At 39.3% G+C, this 24,003-nt stretch overlaps 1 protein-coding gene across 2 annotated transcripts in view; it reads right to left on the bottom strand.

The window, feature by feature from the left end:
* The window catches only part of OGFOD3 (2-oxoglutarate and iron dependent oxygenase domain containing 3), a 964,739-nt gene that overhangs the window by 317,833 nt on the left and 622,903 nt on the right, over positions 1–24,003 (bottom strand). For both annotated transcript variants that reach the window (XM_044085017.1, XM_044085018.1), the window contains one exon: positions 16,702–16,766. In XM_044085017.1, coding sequence (XP_043940952.1) covers positions 16,702–16,766 — 65 coding nt within the window. The remainder of the gene's footprint in view (positions 1–16,701; positions 16,767–24,003) is intronic.

The raw sequence follows: 24,003 nt of genomic DNA, 5'->3' as shown, positions 1-24,003 counted from the left end.
AACATCATTTTCTGTTTAAGTAGTCCCATAATATGTTGCTGATACTTTAACATATAAAACTGGCAATTTAAAGCTCTAATGGCCAAGGTAGCAGAAGTGTACACCTTCTTACCCTATCTGTCTAAAGCTCTAGAGTCCCTATCAGAAGGGGTAGGATTTTTGGCAGTAGTAGCCTTAATGCCTTTTGATCCTTGGGAAATGGTGTCTGTATCCACAGTAGGATTCTTGAAGAGGGATTTGTGAGAGTCAGGTACTCTGTAGTATCTGTCAGGTTTCCTGGGAGCTGGGGGCAAAGTGTCTGGGGTAAGGCTGGATTCTCTACAATCTCCAGAACAGGAGGGATAGCTTGAGGCCTGTGTTGAGGCAGGAGTAAACATTCTGTAAGTCTCTTTTTGGACTCAGAAAAGTCCTGGCTTTCCCAGTGGAAATGTTCCCTAAGAGTATGCAAGGTTTCACCAAAAGAAAAATCTTCTGGAGGGGAAGCAGAGGCAATGGAATCCTCTGCAGCAGAATCCTCCTAAGTAGATATGGGTAAATCCTGGTAGTCAGAAGGAACAGAGATATCAGATTCCTGATGAGAAGAATCAGAAAGAAAATCAGTTCTTGGTCTCTTAGAGGGGGAAGGCTGGCTTCTCCTAATTAAGGTAATAAGGTCTTCAGCCATTCTAATAATTTGTTTTTGAGGCATATGGGCCTGAGAATGCAGTTTGGTCATCAGTTTTCTAGGCATAGTGCAAGCTTTAGGCCTGAGGAATTCGGTATTCTTAGCGTGAAACAAAGTCGTCGGTTTAATATGAAAATCGGTAGGCCTGAATACACCCTCAGAAGCCGGTGCCTGCATAGCGGCTCCGGACCCACCCAAGGTATAGACATCCGCAGGTTCCATAGTCAAAGAAGCATCTCACAGCATACCAGACTCTGAATGGGTCTCAGTAGAGGCCCGCAAATCTGTAGTAGCGGGTATCAGGGGCTGTGAAAGCGCCAAACTGAGTACTGGCAGACTGGTGACTAGCTTAACGGAAGTGTCGGTGGCAGTTTTGGACCTATGAGGTCGGTCTCTGTCTTTATCCTTACGTTTTTTCAAAAGCTCGGTAGTCGGATGGCTTAACGAAACCATTTCGGAGTACGGAGATAGAGAACGAAAGCATTTAACTACAAAAATAACCAGACGATGAATAGTTCAGGCGTTGAAGACACAAAACCGACAGCGAGGGACATCGTGGTCTAGGCTTAAACAGGTGATGCAGTAAGAATGAAAATCCCTATAGGGTATTTGCTTTCCACAGGCAAGACAATTGTTCATTTTTTCTTACATCGGTTAGAACAAGAAAAAAGGATCCCCAACGGGGTACTTATCTTTATTAAGACTTCAGGTCTGAAACTCGCAAATGAAAATTTCAGGAGTCGGCCGTCCAGCACTTGCGAACTGCTTCGGCTTCGGGCACTGCATGGGAAAGACTGATGTAATGGCATCAGCTGCATGTTTTATACCCTTGACAACCTGACGTCATGGAAGAAGCGACAGCATCCGACGCAGAAATCTGAAGACACTGGTATTCAGGCCGGCTGAGGGCTACCTGTAGGCAGATAACCCAAATGTGATGACTGCAAAAGCGAAACACAAAGAAAATCCTACTGCTATGAGATTCAGCACCTTGAGACAAAGATGAGCTATGACTTTTGTTAGAGTCATAAAGGACTACACCTCAATATGAAAGGATTGAATTTGTCGGCAGGGAGCTATGCCATCAATCAACTGGTATTCAGGATGTAACCAAATTGTGTGAGCAGCTTTAAAAGTATTAGTTGCAACTTTGCAATGTTTACTGTTATCCTAAAAGAATAGAATAATGAAGATAGACTCCTGCACTGTTACCAGAGCTTGAACTGAAGCAGCAGCCAGTAGCCAATTGATTAAATAAGAGAAAACTCTGGCTCCTGGCAGATTCTGGTGGGCTGCTACCACAGAAATGTGCATAGTGAAAGCCCTTGGGCTTAGGTGAGAGCAAATGCAAAAGTACAGAACTGTTAATGACTGGTTCTGATTCAGCTCAGAACCGTAGAAGATTCTTGGCCTGCTTGACAATTCTTTTTGCCTGTTTTGGCTCTCCAGCTGCTCCCACTTTAGCAAGCATGCCACAGGCAAAGGTGAGGCTATTCTGTAACCAGGTAATCATGCATATTTCCTACACAGTGCTGTCACAGTCATCAAAGGAATGTCCTTCGACACAGAATAATCGGCCCTTCCTCCCTCCCCTATATCAGCTCTCGTCATAATGAGCATCTTTGGGCATTCTCTTAGCCCTAACTTCTCTTACCAATGAAATGACTCTGGTACATCTGCATGTCTGACTTAGAGGTAATGAGGAGTGGCATGATCACATTATCTACCCCTTGCCCGCAAAGAAGCCATACCCCCTCTGCCCTTCCTACTTCTCAGCTTGGTAACTTAATTTTTTGAGAGCACTGGTCTCCACCACTGCTCAGTGAAGGACCCACCTACCAAGAAAAACACTCCTATCCTCCTTACTTAATTGTCAAGCATCCGACATGCTAAACAAACTTGGGCGATAGTCAGGTCTTTACCATCTATGCTACTGCTGAGATCTTGCATTGAAATAAGTGCCCTGGAGAGCTAATCAGCATAACACCTCTCTTTCAGATAAGCAAAGAAAGAAGGAATGACTAAACTATGATCTTTTGAAAAAACACTTAGTCTAGAATGAGAACCTGTGGTCCTCTCTCTTTTTTTGGCAAAAGAAAGGAGCTAGAGTAAAATCCTGACCCTTTATGATCTGGTAGAGCCTTCCTAATGCATCTTTTGTGAAGAGGGATCAAGACCTCCCTTTCCTGACATCTGCTCTTGATGGGATAGAATGCTGAATAAGTGTAAGGAAGCCAGGATTGGAGAAGAAAGAAATGAAACCCTATGACCCCTGGATATGGCCATTCTGACTTATCTGTCCTTGGTGATCACAGTGTTAGCATAATAGTTAAGGTGTTTACTTCTTAGACACAAGGTACAGGGCTTGATTCTCAGCTTTGAAAGGGAAATTGGATAAGCTTAAAATGTCCCACAAGGGCAGCTAGCCTAGTACTTACCTATGAACCTATTCCAGGTGGACAAATGAAGGGACAGACAACACCCAACCTCCTCTGTAGGGGGATAATTAGGCAAGACCATAGGTGATCTGTGGCTGACAAATGGCTGCAGAGGACCTTTTCCTCTGGAATCACATCCTCTGATTCTCTCCTGTCTGTTGTTTGATTTGTTCTTGTGTGCCACATATGAACCGCATTTGGTGTTGACTTCTCTTTAATCTCCAGGAGGAGTGTTCAGGCAGCTGAAATCTGATGTCCACAGCCATGAGTCTTGCTCTCTTTTTTCATACTTTCAAATGTGCCTTAACTTTTGTCCCAAATAAGCAAGATCCCAGAAAAGGAGAGTTGATGAAAGACACATTTAGCGGACTATATTGAGGACAAAAAGGCATGCATGCTGACAAATAATTGTGCTGGATTCCAGTGACCTGGCTGAATCTTCTTCTGCAATATTAAGTAACACACATCCTGATGCTGGCCACAGTCAAAGTAGTCACCCATTGGGGAAAAAAGTTTGTTATTCATAGGCCCCCAGCTACATCAGAACTCTTCTTAAATCTGATGCTTAGACTAGGGTATCTGGTTTGGGAGTCTCAAACCAGAAATTCCACTTGGAGACCTTCTCAGTTACTGCATCCAGGCTTTCCTCTGCTGCACTGGTAGCCATTGTGTGAATGCCTACCAATCCAGGAGGATTACTGGGTACATCTAAAATGCCTCTTGGGAAGTGTTCAGGGAGAATATAGAGACTGTGAGCCACTCCTTTCAGCGCATCACACTCTTGGACTTTGCTAAACTTGAAGTCTTGGGGGGGGGGGGTTGCTCAAGAACTGCCAACTTTCTCAGCATCATCAGGATTAGCCACTGGGTATTCAGCAGGTTAATCACGGTGCTTCTTCTTCTAAATAACCTTCCTTGGTATTTTGGAAATGGTGAATCCAAATACGAGGAGAACTGTTGTTTTATGCTGAACTTAGCAGTGGGATCTTCAAAAGACCCTGCATCTATGTGTCTTGCTGAATACCTGGTTGCAAAGTAGAGGTATCAAACAAAATGTCTGAAATCAATATGCTGGCACTAAAGTGGGGAAATGTGCTAGTGATTACCCCAGCAAAAAAAAAGTACATTTGTAAGACCAATAACAAGGACTGTATAAATACTGATCTAACTGGAACTTAGTACTCCATTAACAGATCTGAAAGATCCAATACCAGCCTCAACAAATACTGCATCATCATCATCACTGATGCTCCAGACTTGAACATTTTGGCTGAGCTGACTTTCATGTCAGTGTGAACTAGAATGCCAGCACTGGCAAAATATACTGAAAAAGGCAATGCCAAGATCAATACTGAGGTATCAGTTATTGACTTGGGTACCCTCTGGCACCATAAAGGTTAAGGAAGGTATTCTCTGCACCAGTGCCAGGACCTGCAAGTCCAATAAGGATAGTCTCAGTGTCATGGGTATTGGGAAAAATATGAGGGTGGCATCCGTCTCCCCACAATAGTACAATAGCAAAAGCAAACCAGACCATCTTGCCTTAGCCCTGAAAAATGACACACAAACTCCTGAAATATAAAATCGGACTTCAGCTTTGCATCAGAAGTTTCAATGTTGAAGTGTGAGACTGCAAAATTAAGGTAACATCCTTATCTGCCCCAACACCCAATAACCTGTTAAGCTTTGTATTGTAGAAGGCTAAGACAAAGCAGAAGTAGCTCTTTGTACAGCTGGTTAAAAAGGCACTTGTTTAATGGAGAGTTCCATGCTATTCTGTTTGACTACAGTAACCAGAGAAACAGACAAGGAGAAGTCCTGGACTAATTATGGAAACCATGTTTCTTCTTAACTGGCAACTTTTGAAGGAAACTTTGAGGCTGACACTGTGGTAGGGCTCAGTGCTGAATAAATTTCAGCTTTAGAAGAATTAAACTGAGTCTAAGCAGAATCATTCTTCTCATAAGGGTGTAACCATAACTGGTCTTGCTTATTTCTGATACAGATGACACAGACTGCTTACCGATGTAACACACAAAGGCATTATGGGTTTTCCCAAGGCAGATAATACACCTATCATGATGATTCTGGGAAGGAATCTTCTTCTAACAAGGCACACTTTTTGAAAGCATGGTGGATCTGAATACGTTGACAGCCACCCAAACCAACTTAAAGGAAGAATTAAGATACACTTCCTTAATATAGGAGATTTTTGTTTGTTTTTAAAATAAACAGAATGGCTCAAAGTTGATAAGGTAAACCTAGGCCATGAAGGGGGGGGGGGTGTATTTATTTATTTATTTTATTAGGTCATTTATTTTTGCTTCTGAGAAAGAAATATACAATGTGTGTGTTCTGTACCTTTTAAATTGTTGGTGCTACTAGTATAATGGTTATGTAGCGTAGTTTTCTGTTTACAACACAGCTTCAGAAATTACATGTGATGAGAGGGGTATTCAGAAAATTGTGTGAAGGGGTAAATCAAGCCTGATAACAGGGACATACCTTCTACAATAGGTACATCATGTTCATAGATAAATCAGGCCTGAGAATAAAAATATTCCTACAAAACAGGTACAATTGAGAAGTCTGCTTCAGGCTGAAAAAATAACATTTAACAGGAAAATTGATAACAGCCTGCAAGAAAACTTCCAAAAATAAGGAATAAGGATAGAAATAACTTAATGGTGAGACAAACAGTAAGACTACTCATAAGTGATGCAAAAGTTTCAGACATTAAAGGCAGCCTTGGTCTAGTTTGACATCTCTGTGAGTTGAAATGTGACAACGAATATGTTGAAAAGCTGCACCATGATGCAGTGCAGGTGTATAGCAGGCTGAGAAAATTATATCTGTTATGTGATCTGAATTCTATAGCCTTAGTGCTGACTATTACTGAGGATAGACCTCCTCTTACTAGATCTCTATTTATGCAAGACTTCATACACCACAGACTCAAAAACTGCTGCTTTTCCAAGGTTACCTCTTATTATCTATAGTATGATTTTTTATTTTTATAGTTAAAGTTTTAGTTAGATATTCCTGATATTTACTTGTTTGTGGTAAAAGAGCCAGTTCTTTATGATTTTTTTTCTGCTAGACCCCCTAGACATGAGAATGGACTATCTGCCTTCCATTTTGTTCATGTTTCCCCTCCTCTTTCATTTCTAGTAGGACTTTACAGGGTGGTGTGGCATAAAGGAAGGACTTACACACACACAGACACTTAATAATTCTGATGACATAAAAATATTCTGGAAATAATTGTGTCCTTAAACATTCATGGCACATCAAAAATCCTGGACAGCTTCCATGAAGTAGATAGGAACAGTATCGCTGTTGTACCTAACCATGTGTGAGTCTACAGCATTAAAAGTTATGTGGTGGCCTAATGGTTAAGGTGTTTGTCTTACAAACACAAGGTGCAGGGTTTGAGTCTCGTAAGGGATAATTGGCTAGGCTTACAATGGCTCTCAAGGGCAGTTAGCCTAGTATGAACCTATGAACCTATGAACTACTTATCACTACACATCTGTGGTGTCTATTTTCATTCTTCTTCAACGAATGGGTTACAGATTGGATCCTCGGATCGCATACTTCAGATTTTGGATCCAACTCTCGAGCTCCTCTCTCTACTCATTACACCCTAGTCCATTCTCAATACCTCAGATTGAGTTTGTTGCCATAAAATCCCAATTAATTAGATAAAAAAAGGGATAGCTCAAAGAACAGCATTCAAACCAGGAACTACAAGTTCCAGTAAAAAATCCAACAGATTCCTCCAGAAGATTATATGAAAGGGGTTTGGATGGTGGGGCAGTTGAGCGAGAATGAAAATGGACAACACAGATGCCTAATGGTGAGCACATTGCTTTTAAATCTGATGTTGTCCTTTTCATTCTTACTCAAGGAATGGGACAAAGTCCCCAGCTACGTTAATCTTGGCTGGCCATGGAAGGATATTTTGGAGAACTGTTGAGCCAAAAGCAGCTCTGCTTCTGGATATTAGATTCAATTTGCAATGAGTAATAAAGGTATGAGCATTGGAACATGCTGCTGCTGCACAAATATCATCAATAGAAGTTCTTGACCAAAAAGCATATGAAGTGGCCATGATTTAGTTGGGTGGCCTTTAGGTGGTTTTGACAGAGAAATGCTTTATTGAGAATAGGTCTAGGAAATGCAATCGGTTATCCATTCAGTCAGTGTAAATTTAGAAAATAGATAATCCAGTCGATTTGTCAAGAATGATACGAAGAGTTGATCTGATTTGTTTTATTCTCTGTAGATAAAAATGTAATTGTCTGTGCACATCTAGGAGATATAGCATGTATTCTCCTTTGTTTGAAAAATTTGGAAAGAAAACCGGTAAATGAATGGAGTTGTTAATCTTAGATTCAGAAGCCACTTTCGGTAAAAAAAAGAAGGGTTTATTTATAAAGTTATGACGTCTTTAAGGAAAATAATGTAGGGAATCTTTAATGAAAGAGCCTGGAGTTCAGAAATTCTTTTTGCAAAAGTGATAACTACTAAAAAGGCTGTTTTCCATGACCGGAGTTATAATCATCTTTTGCTGAAGGTTCGGAGAGATTTTGAGTCAAACCTTGTAGGACCACAGTCAGATCCCAGGGAAGTGAAGGATCCTTTACTGGGGAGCTAAGGAGAAAAGTACCTTTCAGAAAAGGTTTACATAACTTGGAAGAAGCCAAATAATATTTTTATCTCCTATATGAAAATTAGCAATAGATGCCAATTGCAGTTTAAGCAAAGAAAAACTAGCTCCTTCTTTGAAAAGAACATCCAGAAAATCAAGAACAGCAGAGACTGGAGCAGTAAGAGGGATATTATTTCTCAATGCCCAAAGGGAAAATCTTTTCTATTTGCTCTTGTAAACTCTTCTTGCTGCAGTCTTTTTGGGGGATAATAGAATGGTACCTAAAGAGGAAGAAAGCCTGGGCTGTCTGGCTATTATTGGAACTGGAGAAACCATGCGGTTAGTTTGAAGGCTGGGTTATTGGGATGACACATCCTTAAAGGGTGTGAGAGGAGATCTGGAACTGGGGTCCAGGATCCAGGGAGGACAGCAAAGATGAGACCAAAGGAAGGAGAATCTTAGCTGTCAAGGCCAGTAGGGGGCAATGAAAATGACTGAGCTCTTCAACTGGATTGCTTTCTGGGGATTAAGGGAAGCAGGGGATACACATAAAGGAGACCAGATGGCCACAAGTGGGCTATAGCATCTCTCAGTGACTCCACTGAGGGGGGATCAGGGCAACATACCTGCTACACTTGTTGTTATGGGGGGACAGAGGTCACAGCAAGGTTGGCCCCAACATTGGAACATTTTCTCCACCACTGATTGTTTGAGAGAACACTTGTGAGGCATCAGAATGGACCTTCTGAGTTTGTCAGCTGGTTTTCCCCAGAATGTGTGCTGCAAATGGAAAGCGCTTGGTGGAGATCGCCAGTTGCCACACTCTCACTGCTTCCTGGCAGAGAGAGAGAAGACCAGGTTCCCCCTTGTTTGTTGATGTACCAGATTACAGACATCCTGTTGGTCTAAATTGCAATAGTCCCTAGAGGAAGAGCATCTTGAAATGCCTACAATGCTAAAAGGAATGCTCTCATCTCCAGGATATTGATATGTGAATTGGTCTCCTGGGGGAGCCACGTGCCTTGGACCATCCTTCTCAAGTAATGCACCCCCACCCCAATTGGGAGGCGTCTTTCATCACTGTGGCCATTGGGAAAGTTAAAACAAAAGGTCTGCCTACATAAATGTCATCAGATTGGATCCACCACTGGAAGAGGTGCTTGCAAATTGGTGTAAGCTTGACTGAAAAAGACAGGGGTTGTCAAAGAATAGATCACTCAACAGCTAGAGTCCATTGAAGATCACACATATAGTAACATGCTAAAGGAAGTAGAACTATTGCTGCCGCCACAGATCACAATGCTTGAAGAATGAATCTGGTTGGAGGAGATGGATGGGATAGAATCTGATGAACCTGAGATCTGAATGTGTCTATGTGATGAGTTGGTAAAGATGCAAGTTGCGTTGTCATGTTCAGATGTGGGCCAATAGACTCCAGGCTCTGTACTGGTGTCAAATTTGACTTGGCATAACTGATTGTTACTCTCAGTAAGTGACAAATCTGGAGCAAATAGTCCCTGGATTATTGAAGGACATGCACAGAGGGGACAGTGAGGAGACAGTCATCTAGGTATGGAAACACCTGGAATCCTTTTAATCTCAAATGAGCTGCTACCGCTGCTATACATTTGGTGAAACCCCTGGGGGCTGTGGTTAGTCCAAAGGGCAGGGCTCTAAACTGACAATGAATGGCTCCCAGCTGAAACCGTAAATAACTTTGGGAGTGTCTTTTTATTTTGATGTGATAGCATATATCCTGAAGCTCTATAAAGCACATCCGATCGTCCTTGTGAAGAAATGGTAGAATGGACTAGGCCAGGACGATTTGGAACTTTGACTTTTTCATTTACTGGTTCAGTAGGCTTAGATCCAAAATTGATTTCAGGTCCCCTGTCTTTTTGAGCACTAAAAAGAAGCATAAGTTTCAAATCCTGTTTAGTCTGGTGGGACCTCCTGGATGACTTTTGTCTAATAGCTTTTGAATTTCTTGGGCTGCTGCCTTCCTCTGACTGGGTGGAACATCAGGAAGCTTCTTTCTTTTGCAGATTGGGGGTTAGGAAAATGGTATGAAGTACCCTCTGGGTATTATTTTTAGCACCCACGTATCTTTTCTTGTAGTAGCCCAGGGCATCTGGATGCAAGGACAATCATCCCCCAACTATTTCCAGAGGTGGGCAGTCGGGCAGCACTTCAGGGGTGCTGATAGGGTCTATCTGGCAAAGAATCACAGAAACACTGATTTTGTGGGCCTTCTCTGTCTCTAAGGTGACATCTCCTGTTAGAACGGTCTCCTCTGCCTCTGAAGAAATTGTCTCCATGTGGATCTTGGAAAGGTCGCTGAGATTTGCAAAACCACATTTTCGTACCACCTCTCTGATTTCTAGAGAACGTTCATTGAGGAGTAGAAAACTCGACTCCCTCTTGCACGTCCTCTTCTGATGGATCTCCTTGGGGGATTGGTCAGGGGAGGAGTCAGAAGAGAGGGGGAGTTCCTCTATAGGGACTGACTGGAAGCTATGTGGAATTGGCTATCCCTGTGGAATATATCTGATGAACTCAGAGTTCAGAACTGAAGAGGAAGCAAGAGGTGGATCCGAGGGACAAAAGACCAGTTCTTTAGAAAGAGAAAAAGCCCTTTCCAGAACCTTGAATTTAGGCAGACCAGGAGAAGCCATGACCACCTGTACCACAGCCAAGACTTCCACTATGGATAGATCACGACTCTGACAGGATCCATGCCTGGAGGAGGGAACCGGACCTGAGCTGTCCAGCACTGTGGCTTCAAGGGGCAGGTATGGATTGATAACATTGGAGTACATCTTGGCCCCATAGATCAGACACCAACACTTCAGCTCCAGGACCCATTTCAATCCAAAGGAATAGTAGCAGAACTAGTCAGGGAATGCTGTTGAAGTTCAGGAAGTAATTATTTTCAGATCTGACTCCAGAACTCAAGGAGCTGTCGAATCTGGGGCTCTGAAACTATAGGACGGATCAGAGAAGGACATAACACTGTGTGAGTAGTGGCTGGAAGACTCATGGATCCAAAAGGGGATGGAGCCAAAATGACCCCCATCTGGATATGAGTTCTGTGGAACTTTTGCATCATCTTATCTATGTCCACTTCAGAAAGACTTCTGGAGGACCTGGAGGGTGTGGTAGACTGGGGCCTAGAGTGCTTTTTAGGAGTTTGCATAAAGTGGGAATGGAGTCTTGGGGAGACCAGATTCAATAGGAACTCTGGGGAGTGACCTCTTGGGAGTATATGATATACTAGGTTTTGGATCCAAGGGCTTAGGAGCCAAATATTGAGCTGTAGGGCTTGCCGATATAATAATCGAACCCAAAGTTTTAGAATCTGATTATTTTGGATCCAGAGTGAGCATCTTCGGGTTCGACAAAGTCAGATCCCATGTTTTTGAAATTTTTTGTGGCGGTTTTGAAGAAGTCCTGGGGACATCAGCAGAGAATACTTTCTATGCTCCAAAGCAGTTTTTGAGGTTTTACTGGGGGGTTTGAGCCCATGAAGATGATGTATTTGAGGAAGTAAGTAGGCCCATAAGTATCAGTTTACTGCATCTATCAGGTAAAGCCCTTGTATTGAAGGCTGCACAAATTGAACAATTGGTGTTAAGATAAGCTACTCCAAGACAATATGTGCACTCCTTGTGGGCATCCGAGTTAGGGAATTTGTGCCTCAAGAAGTGCATTTTTTAAAGCATGTTTGTTTGTCAGCCATGGAGGTAGAAGGAAAAGATGATATATAAACAAACAAGACATTTTTTAAGAAAATATTGTAGAAAGAAAGAAAATATTACCAACAATGGTAATTAAGAATTACCCTGTAAAAAAGGGTAGGAAGAACAGAACAGGCATAATAAGAAAAGATTTACCAACTATGGCAAATTAGGGATATATTATAAAAGTATAGAAACTACGCTCATAATACAGAAAAGGTAAACTGGAAACTAAGAGGGAGGTTTTAAATGTAACAGATGGAAATTTTAGATAAGAAGGCTACATTTTCACTTACATAAAAGTTGTTGAAACACAACAAAACACTTGAGAGGAAGACCCTACATCTGAGCACGATAGTAGCAAGTGACATCTGAGGTATTCAGAATGGACTAGGGCATTACAGGTAGAGGGAGAAGCTCAAGAGTTGGATCTAAAGTATGAAGAATGAGGCCAAGTCATAACCGAGGATTGGATATGTAACCCATTCATTGAGGAAGAATGAAAAGGACAACATTCAGATTCAGCTGTTAATGTGAATTAAGATACTTTTTTATTTCTCACTAAGACATCAGAAATTTTCTTCTCACAAACTGTCTCTTTTACCACAAACAAGTAAATAACAGGAGTGAGCAACAAAAAAAATGTAAAATAAATAAACTATGTACTTCAGATAAGAATTAAAGACCTTTGCAAAGAAATAGTTTATGAATCTGTGGTGCATCCAATCTTTTTCACCACACGTTCCTCTGTTTTTTTTCCACATGTGCAGAAAAGCAGAAGACAATGTGGTGAAGATTTTTGACAGACATGAAGAAGGCAAAAGGAAATGAGGGAGTCAAGCAAACATATGGATGGATTGTGTGAGAGAAGTTCTGCGACAGTCAGGCATGAGTGTTGAAGAAGGTAGGAGAGTGGTATTGAACAGAGGGAGAGAGAGAGAAGATGACAGCTGACATAATACCCCGACCCCATGTAGAATGAGAAAAAGGGGGTTGATGATGATGAGCTTTCATATGCTTCAGAATATATGACTAATACAATACTATGTGGCTTTGATAGTAAAGTGCTTCCTATACCAAGAATGGATGAGGTGCAAACGATTTTCCTGCACTTGTCTAATACCCTGGTTTATTGATCTGTACCCAGCATTCCAATTGTAGGTATGATGCTTTACCCCTTCTACGATTCCAGCTCCGACTGCAGGGCGAGCCACCCACTAGATGTTCAAATGGTAGCTGTGCTACGCAAGAATTTACAATCTGTACGGCTTTTTTTCCAAGGGAGCTGCCGAATGGCACATTTAAGTATTAAGTCATCAAATATTTACTAGAAAAATTCAGTAAATGCAAGGACAGCAAAAGCTCTAGGCCAATCAAATTGCAGAAGTTACACACATCTCTTTTTGAGTAAAGCTATCTGTAAAACACTTCAAATATTCTATGATTAATTGCATCTTAAACAGAATACTCTCAATCTTTCACTGAAATTATAAAAAAAATTTATATATGACTGCTGCCTGTACAATCCACTGAGTTGCATGTGGGCTTTCACTTAGTAACTTCTACCTCTGTAAAATCTTAGAATGTATAAATGTAACCAATGTATGCATATAAATGTAAATAGAAATGTAACTATGTGTTTAACTACAACTGCGATGTAATCAAATGGAGCTTTTCTCCCAGGGCCTCCACTGCAAAAGGGTATTATCCAGTCGGACTTTCCCAGTTAACAAAGACAAATAAATACATTTTCAAAAGAAACGTCTTCTAGAGTAAGCCTGAAGAGAGGGAACCCTCATCATCTTCATGTGTGTTATCTCCCACTGGAGTTGACCCTTAGTCTGAGTAAGATAATTTGCAATGATCCACTTTTGAGTCAGGAGAAGATAGTGCTTCTTTTCTTTCTTTCTTTCTTTTTTATAAGAAAAAATTTCTGCTGATGTTAAAGATTTAGGCTCAGACCTAAAACATAAAACAAGATTTTGTAATCGTATCTACTAAGCTACAAACAAAAAAGGCTTGGACATCGAAAGCAGCTGTGCTCAAATTCCAGAACCTAGTCTTCTTCATGAGTCCTGAGGTCAAATGTGTGCCATCCATGAAAAGCAGTTAGTATATGATAAAGTGCTTACTCAGTTTGCATATGGTTTCTATGCATTTTTATCAGTGGGAATTTTACAAGGAAATGGAGAAGGAGAACAAACATGCTCTCTGGAGCCTATGGGTCTAACCATACATGCATTATGTATGTCACAAAGTAAAAACTTATGTTTAAATGGTCAACTTTCTGCTCTGTATAGGAACATAAAAATCTCATGTTTTAAACAAATACATTAAATTAAAATTATACAACCGAGGCACTGAAGAAAAGAGTGCCCAGTGTGATATATGTTTCTTACATTACAAACTATCCAATAAAAGAATTTAATGCAACACTTCCATGTGCCGCATTTCTACATCCATATGCAGAAACCGCAGTGGTGCAGTGGTAGCATTGTTGCCTCACAGCAAGAGGTTCTCCCATTCGATTCTCGGCTAGAGCGCCTTCTGTGTGGAGTCTGCATGTCCTCCCCGCGGTCAAGTGGCGTTCGAAAGACATGCGTAGAATGGGCGTGCCTTCGTTGAAGGCTGGGTGTCGAGCTGGCACCTCGGCACCCATAAAAAAAATCTACTGCCAATCATTAGCAGACCGAAGTTCCACTCTGGCGACCCCTAAAAGCCAAAAGAAAAACAACAACAACATATAGGATATGCAGCATAGAAGGAGAGCTATTCTACTTTGGAAGAAGATGACGTGTTTCTAAAAATTCTTGATATACTATGAATGTAATAATAACAAATCCTAATGTAAACATTTGGAAGCCCAAGGAGTGGAAATTTTCTGTATGCAAGTTTAAACATTTCTCTGAACTGAATCTTACAGGTGTTACTATTCATCACAGACATAGCCTGTCTACAAATGCTTTCTTTTACAACAGACTCCTTCAGCTAAACATGGGTTTTCAGGAGATGAGGTAAAGTTGAGCAAGCTTCACATCCCAAAGGATGACCTTAACCACAACTTCCAAAAGATCAAGTGGTCCCATTCTGATGTAAAAGATCTAAGAATATCAATTCCAGTTCCTCAAAAGATTCAATTGGTTCCATGAACTTTAGCAGTATTTTAAATGTAGTGCTTGATGGAGACCCTTTTTGTTTATTTCCCTTTTTAACGGAGTTTCTCATTTTTAGAGAAGACTTTGAAACAGAATCAGTAGGTAAAGCAGAAGAAATGTCCTTTAACTATCTGTGCTCTTGAAAGACTATTACATTTTTAGCTCTTCTGAGTAACATTTTTTACGGAAAGAAGTAAAAACAACAATTATTAATGTTACAGTCTTTTTCTTCTTCAAAAAGCAGAATAAGCACTTTAAATGCACATCCCATGGGAATCTGATGGCTACAAAAACTGTCACAAGTTACCTTCTTCAGGGATTTATTACATTAAACAGTTATGGATTCATCACTTATTTTAGCAGACTAAAGGATGTTTCTTAACACAGCTGAAGAAATGCTCACACTAGTGAAATGAAGCTGAGAAATGGTTTTCTATATGTGATGGAAAAGCATTGAGAAAATTATGCTCTCTTTTATAGACAGGATGCCTTCTAATGGCCACTGTAGGAGACGACAACAACATTTCCTAAGAGTTGCTGCAAATATCTCACCAAATGCTGACATGCATCGGCTATCATAAAAAAATGTGTTTCCTGCTACAATGATCTTCATGATATCTACATGTCATTTCAACAAAATTCACACACACTAACCACTTCTTTAGCAAGACGAGATTCTAAAACTGAGTTGCTACCGCAAACAGAAAAAAATGTATCGTTACACATCATGCACATCTTTATATATAATCTGTTGGTGCTGTATCAGAGATAATTTTGTTAAAATCACGGTTAGCAAAACTTAATACTTTTTTCAGTTTAGATCTGGTAAAAAGTAATGTGGTTTCAGAGCATCACAGGTTCAAGACAGCAAATCAGCTTGAACACATGATATACATATGCTGATCCATGTACTGATTCATGGTCAGCAAATGAGTGAGTACTTATTTGGAATGTAGCAGACGGCATTCAGCTCTGTCGGCCACTGTACAAAACCACAAATCACTTATCTGAAAGGCTGTCCTAGCAGATTTCTCTCTCTCTCTCTCTTTCTGCTGGACCCACCTGATGACTTCCTCTTCTTTCACCCACCTGACCCATGTGTCTTACTGGGAGCAACAACCAGGCAGGAGTCCTATAACCCATGTGTTCTTTCTTGTTTAATTTCCCCAAGTATTTTATATTTCTAATACCATGACAGAAATGAACTTTATTCCTAATTCAGGGTATGATTAGAGTTTGTGGACTTAGTATTGTACTTATCTGGAGATCCTAATTAGCATAATTGTTTCCCGCTGGAGACAGCCAGATCCAGTGGAGTTACCTATCCTTATTCCATTCCTGAACATGGTCAGTCACCATGTTCACAAGTTGGACACGTAATGGATGTCAGCACTGGGTTGTCTTTCACTTCTGCAATGAATGTAAGCAAGTAGTACAATCTCTGCCCACATTACGAAAAGGCACAGCAGGAAGCTTTCCATGTGCTATCCAGAAAATTGCGCTTTTGCATCCCTAACCCCAAGTATATGCATCCCTCTCACCCCCCCCCCCCCCCCAAGAAAGGTGAACAGTTTCTGCGCCTTTATTCATCTCTCCTCCCTTGTCAGCTCGAAAAGACACCAAAGCCACTAACTGATCCTGGGTCACCTGGGTCACAGTCAGGGATCCTGCTACACTACTGGAAATGGCTCTCTCCCAGTAAACAGTTTAGAGAGTCAAAACATATGTATAAAATACTGTAATATACAGACTCAAAATATATGAGTAAAATATTTTATATTGCTTTCATGTGACAAACAACCATTAGGCTTCAAGGTTTTATGGAACTCTCTACTTTTTCCAGCATGACAGTAATATGTAACTGCTCATTTTGCTGGGTTATGACTGAAAATGGTATGTAGACCACACCACCAACTTAGCCAACAAAGTTAATAAATACATTCATTTCATTTTCTCAAATTGTCAATTCAACTGCACTGCCAACTTGATTTTCATGCATCTGTAATCATTGTTTTCTTACAGAATAACTGAATGCAGAACGGCTACAACATACCTGTACACATTAACAAACTTTGTTCCCATGGAAAGCGCTCCAGAATGCAAATCTAAGATGGAAGCCTGCACAAACAAGATAATGTTATTTGTTGATTTTATTGTTGTTTGTTTCTTATTAGATTGCAAACAGCAGAAACTAAGATACACACTGGTGGCTTCTAGAAACTATTGCCTACATATTGAATTCATGGCAGTCATCTTAGTCAAAATCACTCAGAAACATCTGCCCAGCTGTTTGGCAAGGCAAATATAAATATCATTTTTTAGCGAAAAAGAGAACCTGGCAGTGTCAGTGGATCTTCAACACCTAAACAACAACTAGAAAACACAGACAGCTACTCAGTTTAATGCTTCACCTTAAATCAATCATCTCTTAGCACATTACTTACTGTACCCTGAAAACTCTAAAACCCTAAGTGAAAAAGCAGGTATTATTATTTGACTCAGATTTCTCCACCAAAAGGGAGCTGGGCGGAATGTCATATAACAAGGGCCAGTCTTAGACCAATTGTAACTATTTGCCATTGTCATGGCAGCTGCAGGTGTAGTGGTTTAAGGGTGAGCTGTAATTCCTGTAGTACTGGGTTTAATTCACTTATTTGCCTACTGTGTGACCTTGAGCGTGTCTTTTAAACAGGCATTGCTTCTGGGTTGCCCCTGAAAAGGGACTGTGTGTCCCGTGGGCCCACCTTGTCAACAAATGGATTTTTTTAATATTATTTATTTTATCTGCATTTGTCTTCCAGGGTAGAGGACTGATCTTCATGGACCTTTTTCAGAATCAGCCTGTGAGTGGTGTCTGGTTAAGTGACTTACTCAGTCAGAGTATTATTATTATTATTTGGCCCAACAGGGCCCCACACTCTACAACAGGGTCATTATGCTTTATGTGGCCCAGAGTTTTACTTACAAGGCATTTTCCGACATGTAATCTTGCTACCAACATAAGTACAAGTCTCATTAATACAGAAAACTACATAACCCTTTACACATAGCACTAGCAGCTAATCAAGTATTACTAATTGCAGCTTCATGCTTTGTGTACAGCTTGCAGTGTTCACACACCCATAGTAGGCAGTTTTGCTGCTGACTGCTAAGCAAGGTTTTCAACCCAACATTGAGGATAGATTACCCATTTTCCTTTGTATACTGCTCCAGGTATTATTGCAAGAGATAATAAAAACAGGTTTACTACTGACGGAGGAGTACTGCCTTTTCTTTGCTTCTTTTGCTGACATGGGAAGTATGATTGGCTGTTACTAAATATAATTATAAGAAATAATTGTGGAATAGACAGCCTCTGCCAGCATAAAAACAAGCATCAGTAAGCATGAACAAAAAATTAACAGATACTGCTGATGTGAAGTAACTTCACTAAGCCTTTTGAAAGAATGCTACCACTTCACCCACATGGCAGAAGAGTGCTTAGTGTCACAGACAGGAGGAAAATAACCCCAGAGAAATTAAATATGGCACATTTTGCGGTACTGGAGAGAAAAATTATTAGCTTTGTTGAAAGTGAAAAAAAAGCAGTAACAGAAACAGTTTGACTTATATGTGTTGCAGGAGTACCATAGTTTCACAGTCAGAAACAAAATGGTCGGTGTGGTGGGGGGGGGGGGACAAGAAGAAACAAAGTTAAAAATGGTTGGAGTGGATTGGAGAAGAGCTTGGGGTGATGGAGCATAGTACAGAAAGCAGAATAAAAATGTGGCTTTTTCATGTTTTCCCAACATCCAGGTGGTTTCCTTAAGTCATTCTGAATTCTTCCCACTTGCCAAAACATGACACTGAGTGACTACTCTAAATTATCCCTACAGGTAGGCTTTCTTGTTGCCACTGTGATCTTAAATACGGCTGGAAATGATGATATAGATTCAAATGTAAGTACTAGGCTTGATGACCTTGTGGATCATTTTAAGCCTAACCAATTTCCCTTTCAAAGATGATAATCAAACCTTGTGCCTTTTGACTGCAAGGAAAATACCTTAACTGTCATACAATCCCCAGCCCATAGGACTTGCAAGGCAACTGAGCTAGTTGGTCATTCCTTCCTGCCTTCCCAGTACCAGTTCTTAGACCTTGCCTCCATTTGTCAGAAATGCCAGGCTTGTCATACTCGGATGAACTTATAAATATCCATTCAGTTATCCAGCTACTTTGTGAAGGCAGATAGTGTGTCATACTGCTTAATTTAGTTAGGAAGTTTGTTCCAGAGAAAGGGTAGGTGCTGCATGAAAAATCTATTCCACCATCTTGTTTTTTTGATTTTCTGGAGCACATTTAGAACTCTGACCCTTGTGTTAGCAGGACTGTTTGATTTGTGAAAGTATAAGAGTTACTGGACTACTGGATCCCTTATGGCCTATATGCAGATTAATGCTTGATCTGCAAAAATTAGTCCACTTACCTACTTTAATAAGTAATTAAATAACTACAAAAAACTTTCAAATTAAATGGGCAAGGAAAAATCCATGAAGAAAGAAAAAGATAATATCAGATAAGTATATATAATGGAATTTAGAAATCCTTCATGTTCTTTTTAGCCAGTCAGTCTTCCAATAACCATTAAGCCCAAACCCAGTGTTTCATTTGTTTCATATTTCCTCGTATCAGAGGACAAAGACATGGGGATGACAGCTGGGGACTGTGATGTGTTAGAAGATTCTACCAGATCTCTTGTTTCAAATGACCCTCCTTCAGTATAGCTACTTAGTATGTTTTTTTATCACCTCCCAAATATGCTGGTGTGTCTAGAATACTTGATGTACAAAAACAGATTTTTATTTATTTTATTTACTTATTTAAAGTTTGTTAACTGGGGTACAACAACCAAAGAATCAATAAATGCTAATCAATATCAACACAGCAGTTGTAATGTAAGCACAAACATGCAGAAAAGTATAAATCGGGATCATTCTCATCATTAAACAAAATACTAGGATTTAATTTTTTAGTGAACATCTTGAGGTCCACTATCACTTGAGCCAAGTTACCTAAATGGAACATATGTGAGTCCCTTGAGAAAAGTGAAGCATGATCTTGTGTCAAAACCTCAGAGCTAAAATTATACATTTTAAAATCATTTGTCCAATTCAAAACAATATCAGGACCACCAGTCATTGAAGCTTTCTCCCTCTCGTCACATATGGAGGTATATAATTCCTGTTGGGATCATGTTGGTGTTGTCTTTGGACACCCCCCTGGTTCCCTCTCTTCCGATTTTGTATCCCCTCCGACCACCATAGAGGTGGAGGGTCCAAAGGGGATTTGGGGGCTACTGCATTCTCTCTCTGTTCAACCACACGGTTAGAGTCATAATTAAAAAGTTTAGGAGGTGCAGGGTAAGCCTTGTTGTTGTTATAATCAAATTTGTCCCGCACCAACACCAACAATGATGAGAATGTTAAGCAGATTGATGTTGGTATATGTAGGAAATCTAGTACTTTTAATCCCCCCTCTACCCTAATATTGCACTATATGAGAAAATTTGTGAATATGATTTGAGGAGATTATTTGCAAACCATTTCCAACAAGTAAAAAACAATTTGTCTAAGATGGAATAGGACCTACTTATGGAGGTTAGCAATAACTGTATTATTAGATGTATGAAACCTGGCAAGGGAGAGGGACTGTTGTAATGGACAAAATAGACTATGTAAGCAGAATGGAAGCCATTTTATATTCTGATTACTACGAGGACAGTAGTAGGAACCAGTTGAATATCGAATAAGCTAAAAGTGATGGGGCATTGTATGACCTACTAATAAACTCCTTAAAGCAGATGATTACAGCTATATTAAAAAGGACTTCTCATGGATCCCATCAATTTTTGGGATCCCAGAGATCCATATAGATCTACACAACCCCCCCTCCCAACTGACTGTTGATGCAAATGGCTCGAAAACACATTGTATAGCCAAGTTCATTGACAATAAAATAAAACATGTTCTAAAAGAAGTCCATATATACAAAGACTCTTGGGATTTCCTTCGAAAGGTCCAGAAATATATTGGTGATGGCAGAATAATTATGGTGACGACTGATATCAAGGACCTTTTCTCTGTCATACCACATAACTTTAGGTTGGAGTGGTTTTTGCTTTATTTAACTATGTATACCAACATGGACAACAGCTTTGTAAAATGTGTCACGACCCTCATGGAGATTGCATTGTATTCAAACTTGATATGGTTTGAAGGTGCTATTTACAGACAGATGCAAGGTGTAGCAATGGGGGCTGCATGTGCCCCCCATTTTTGCAATATCATCCTTGCATTTTGGGAACACCAGCATATATTCAACATTCACTTTTCAGGGTGTTGGTGCCTCTATTGGCGTTATTTTGATATCATCATCCTTATTTGGCGTGATACAGAAGCTAGGTTAGAAGAATTTTTTTACATATATTAACAATGCCACTAAATTTCTTGTTTTTTTCCATGACTAAGTCTTTTGAATTAAATAATTATTTAGACATCAAGTTGAAAATTGATTTTAGCCATCATTATTTTACATTTACCCTGTTTAGGAAACCCACGTACTCTAACTCGTTGGTATACTTTGAAAGCGGGCGCCTGCTTCATCAGAAAAAAAGTCTTAGTTAAAGGACAATTGATGTAACTAGCACGGATGCTATAGGAAGATGAGTGTTTTGTGAAAGAATGGTTAGTTTTAAAAGACATGTTGTCGAATACAGGTTACCCCCCCCCCTTGCTTTATTACGTGAAATCTTTAAAGAAGTGAATCAGAAAAGGAGTGATTTGTTTTACAAACCACTCTTGGGGACTAACAATGAGATTATTACACATGTACGGGTAGAGATATTAATAATTTTAACAAGAGGTATATTTTAACATATAATCAATAGGGTGAGTCAGTTAAATAAATTTTAACCCCTAATTGGAGAATTTTGGAATTGGGTAGTTTAAATATGAGTAAGTGACCTATTGTCACCTATAGGCGAGATAGGAATATTAAGAATTTCCTTGAACAACAAAAAACTCTTCCACTAATAAAAGCTTTAAGTGACAAATGTGGTAGATGCTCGAGTTGTCTTTTTATTTATGAAGAAGAGTTTATAAATGTAAGGGGGTATGGTACAATTAAATGTCCATCCCGTTGTAATTGTAGAACTGATAAGGTGTTGTATATTGCAAGTTGTATAAAATTCTCATTGTTCTATATTGGTAAGACTGAAAGGTCGCTTAAGGGCAAGATACATGAACACTTGAGGGAAATAAAAAAGATATGAGAAACGCCATATTGTGACATACCCAGACAAATGATGGGCATGAATTTTTTTTTTTTTAATTATTCACTCGATACAGTTGGATGGAAGAGGGAGGCCATGGAAAATATGGAAAATACAACTTGAATGTAAGGAGGCTGAGTGGCAGATTAAGACTAATACCACCGGCCTCAATTACTCTATTTCCCTTTCCTGTTTCCTTAAATTGAGGGCATTATTGTATTGGCTTACAATAATAATTATTATACCATCACTATTTCTTGATCTAGGTAAGAGTTGTATATTCAACGTTTTATTTTTATTTGAATTATGATTTTTATATCATCTTTGAACTAATTTATTCTCAGTTTATATACATGTGTTCATTAATAATGAATTGTTTTTTTCAGTATGCTGAATTTTGGGCATTTTTGTTTTATAATTATATGTCATTGTTTTGTTTTTTAACATGATGGTGTTATGTTACACTGTCACTTTAAAATGGGATGTGTTTTTTGTGCCTCAGTGCCAAAATGTATTTTCATGGGCTTTTGCCTTTTTAAACAATACATTGGGATTGATACATTACTCTGATGAAGTCTCTCTAATAAGTTGGGATGAAAGCGCTAAGTATAACGTTTTTATTGGTTTGAATAAAAGAATATTCATTTTGCCAATGTATCCGCAGTTTATCAGCCATTTTGCTTTGCATTGAGTATACCAGCTCATGTATCACCGTGCCGTTCTTTTAGTGGCTGCACTTGCTAGAAACCCAGGCTACCTCTTTACTGTACCTTTCAGAAAGTCAGAATTTTTGGCTGAAAACTCTTCTTGTGGCATATAGCTGTAGGACAGGGAATCAATTTTTTTCAGAGGCTATACCTAAAAAACTTATTTATTTTAGGTAATAAATCATACAATGATAGCAAACTAGCCACTGTGTCAATGCACATGATGTATTTATACCACGATTCTCTAAAATTCCCAGTTAAACCCAGTGTCAAAACTGTGTCATGGGGGAGAAGTATTATGGTGAATAGCATCAAAGAGATATGTCCTACTACACTGTGGCCAGGTAACATTCCACATAGATCCAGTACTGCATTTACCTACACTCTTTATTTTTTGTATGTAATTAAAGCCTATAAATACAAACTCTATAAAGTTTTGACACCAAAAGAAAAAAGGCTAAAATATTATCTGATCATAATCCCACTGCCATGATACTGCAGATTAATTCTGGAAGAGTTTTAGTTATTAGATATTACAGTATAGTGGCCTATACGACAAAGACAACTCAGTCATCCAAATCTCAGAAAGATTATTTTACACAACATGACATCACATCACCTCTAGAACTTGCATTTCACCCTTGAGCAAATATCTGTCTAACAGTTTAATCCAGACAGGTTTACGGGGGGAGTCTTAGATTTTTTTTTTTACTTTTTATTAGATTTCAATGACAATTTAAGAACGAAGATTAACAATATATAGCAATCAAATAAAAAATAGGAAAAAAAAAAGAAAATAAAAGAATGACCTTAAACAGAACAATATACAGAGTCCATAACAAAGATTCATATTGAACAAAATCATTAATATTTTTCTAATAAGTCTATGTTTTTGCCAAGATAAACATTTGTGTGTGATAATCTTTGTTCTATTATATATAGTTAGCAATTCCTTATTACATACATTTTTGCTAGATACATGAATTCATTAAAAGAGAGGATATTTTTGCTTTTCCAATTCATTGTGTTGACTTTTCTAACAATAGCCAGAACTGACCAAAGGAGAGGCAGTTGTGTTTTTGGTGCATTGAATAAATTCAAAAAGTTCATAATGTTACAAACCTTAGAATTTTTGACACATAAATTAGCATTACTTTTCCATAAGGTGTTTAACTATATTTTGCATACAGGTTTGTCTCGTGTACTAGCCACTTTTGTTACTTAACTTAAAGAATCCTTTTATGACAAAGAAGATCCTCTTAATGTTACATAAAAAACTTAGTAGACTCACAGATTCTCCAAATTTGGTACCCAAATAACTTAAATATCACTTTGATTG

Source organism: Protopterus annectens, chromosome 10.part0 (assembly GCF_019279795.1).
Source record: "Protopterus annectens isolate FY-2018-M chromosome 10.part0, PAN1.0, whole genome shotgun sequence".
Lineage (NCBI taxonomy): Eukaryota > Metazoa > Chordata > Ceratodontiformes > Protopteridae > Protopterus > Protopterus annectens.
Note: the sequence above shows the minus strand (reverse complement) of the source record. Positions and strands in the feature narration are given on the sequence as shown.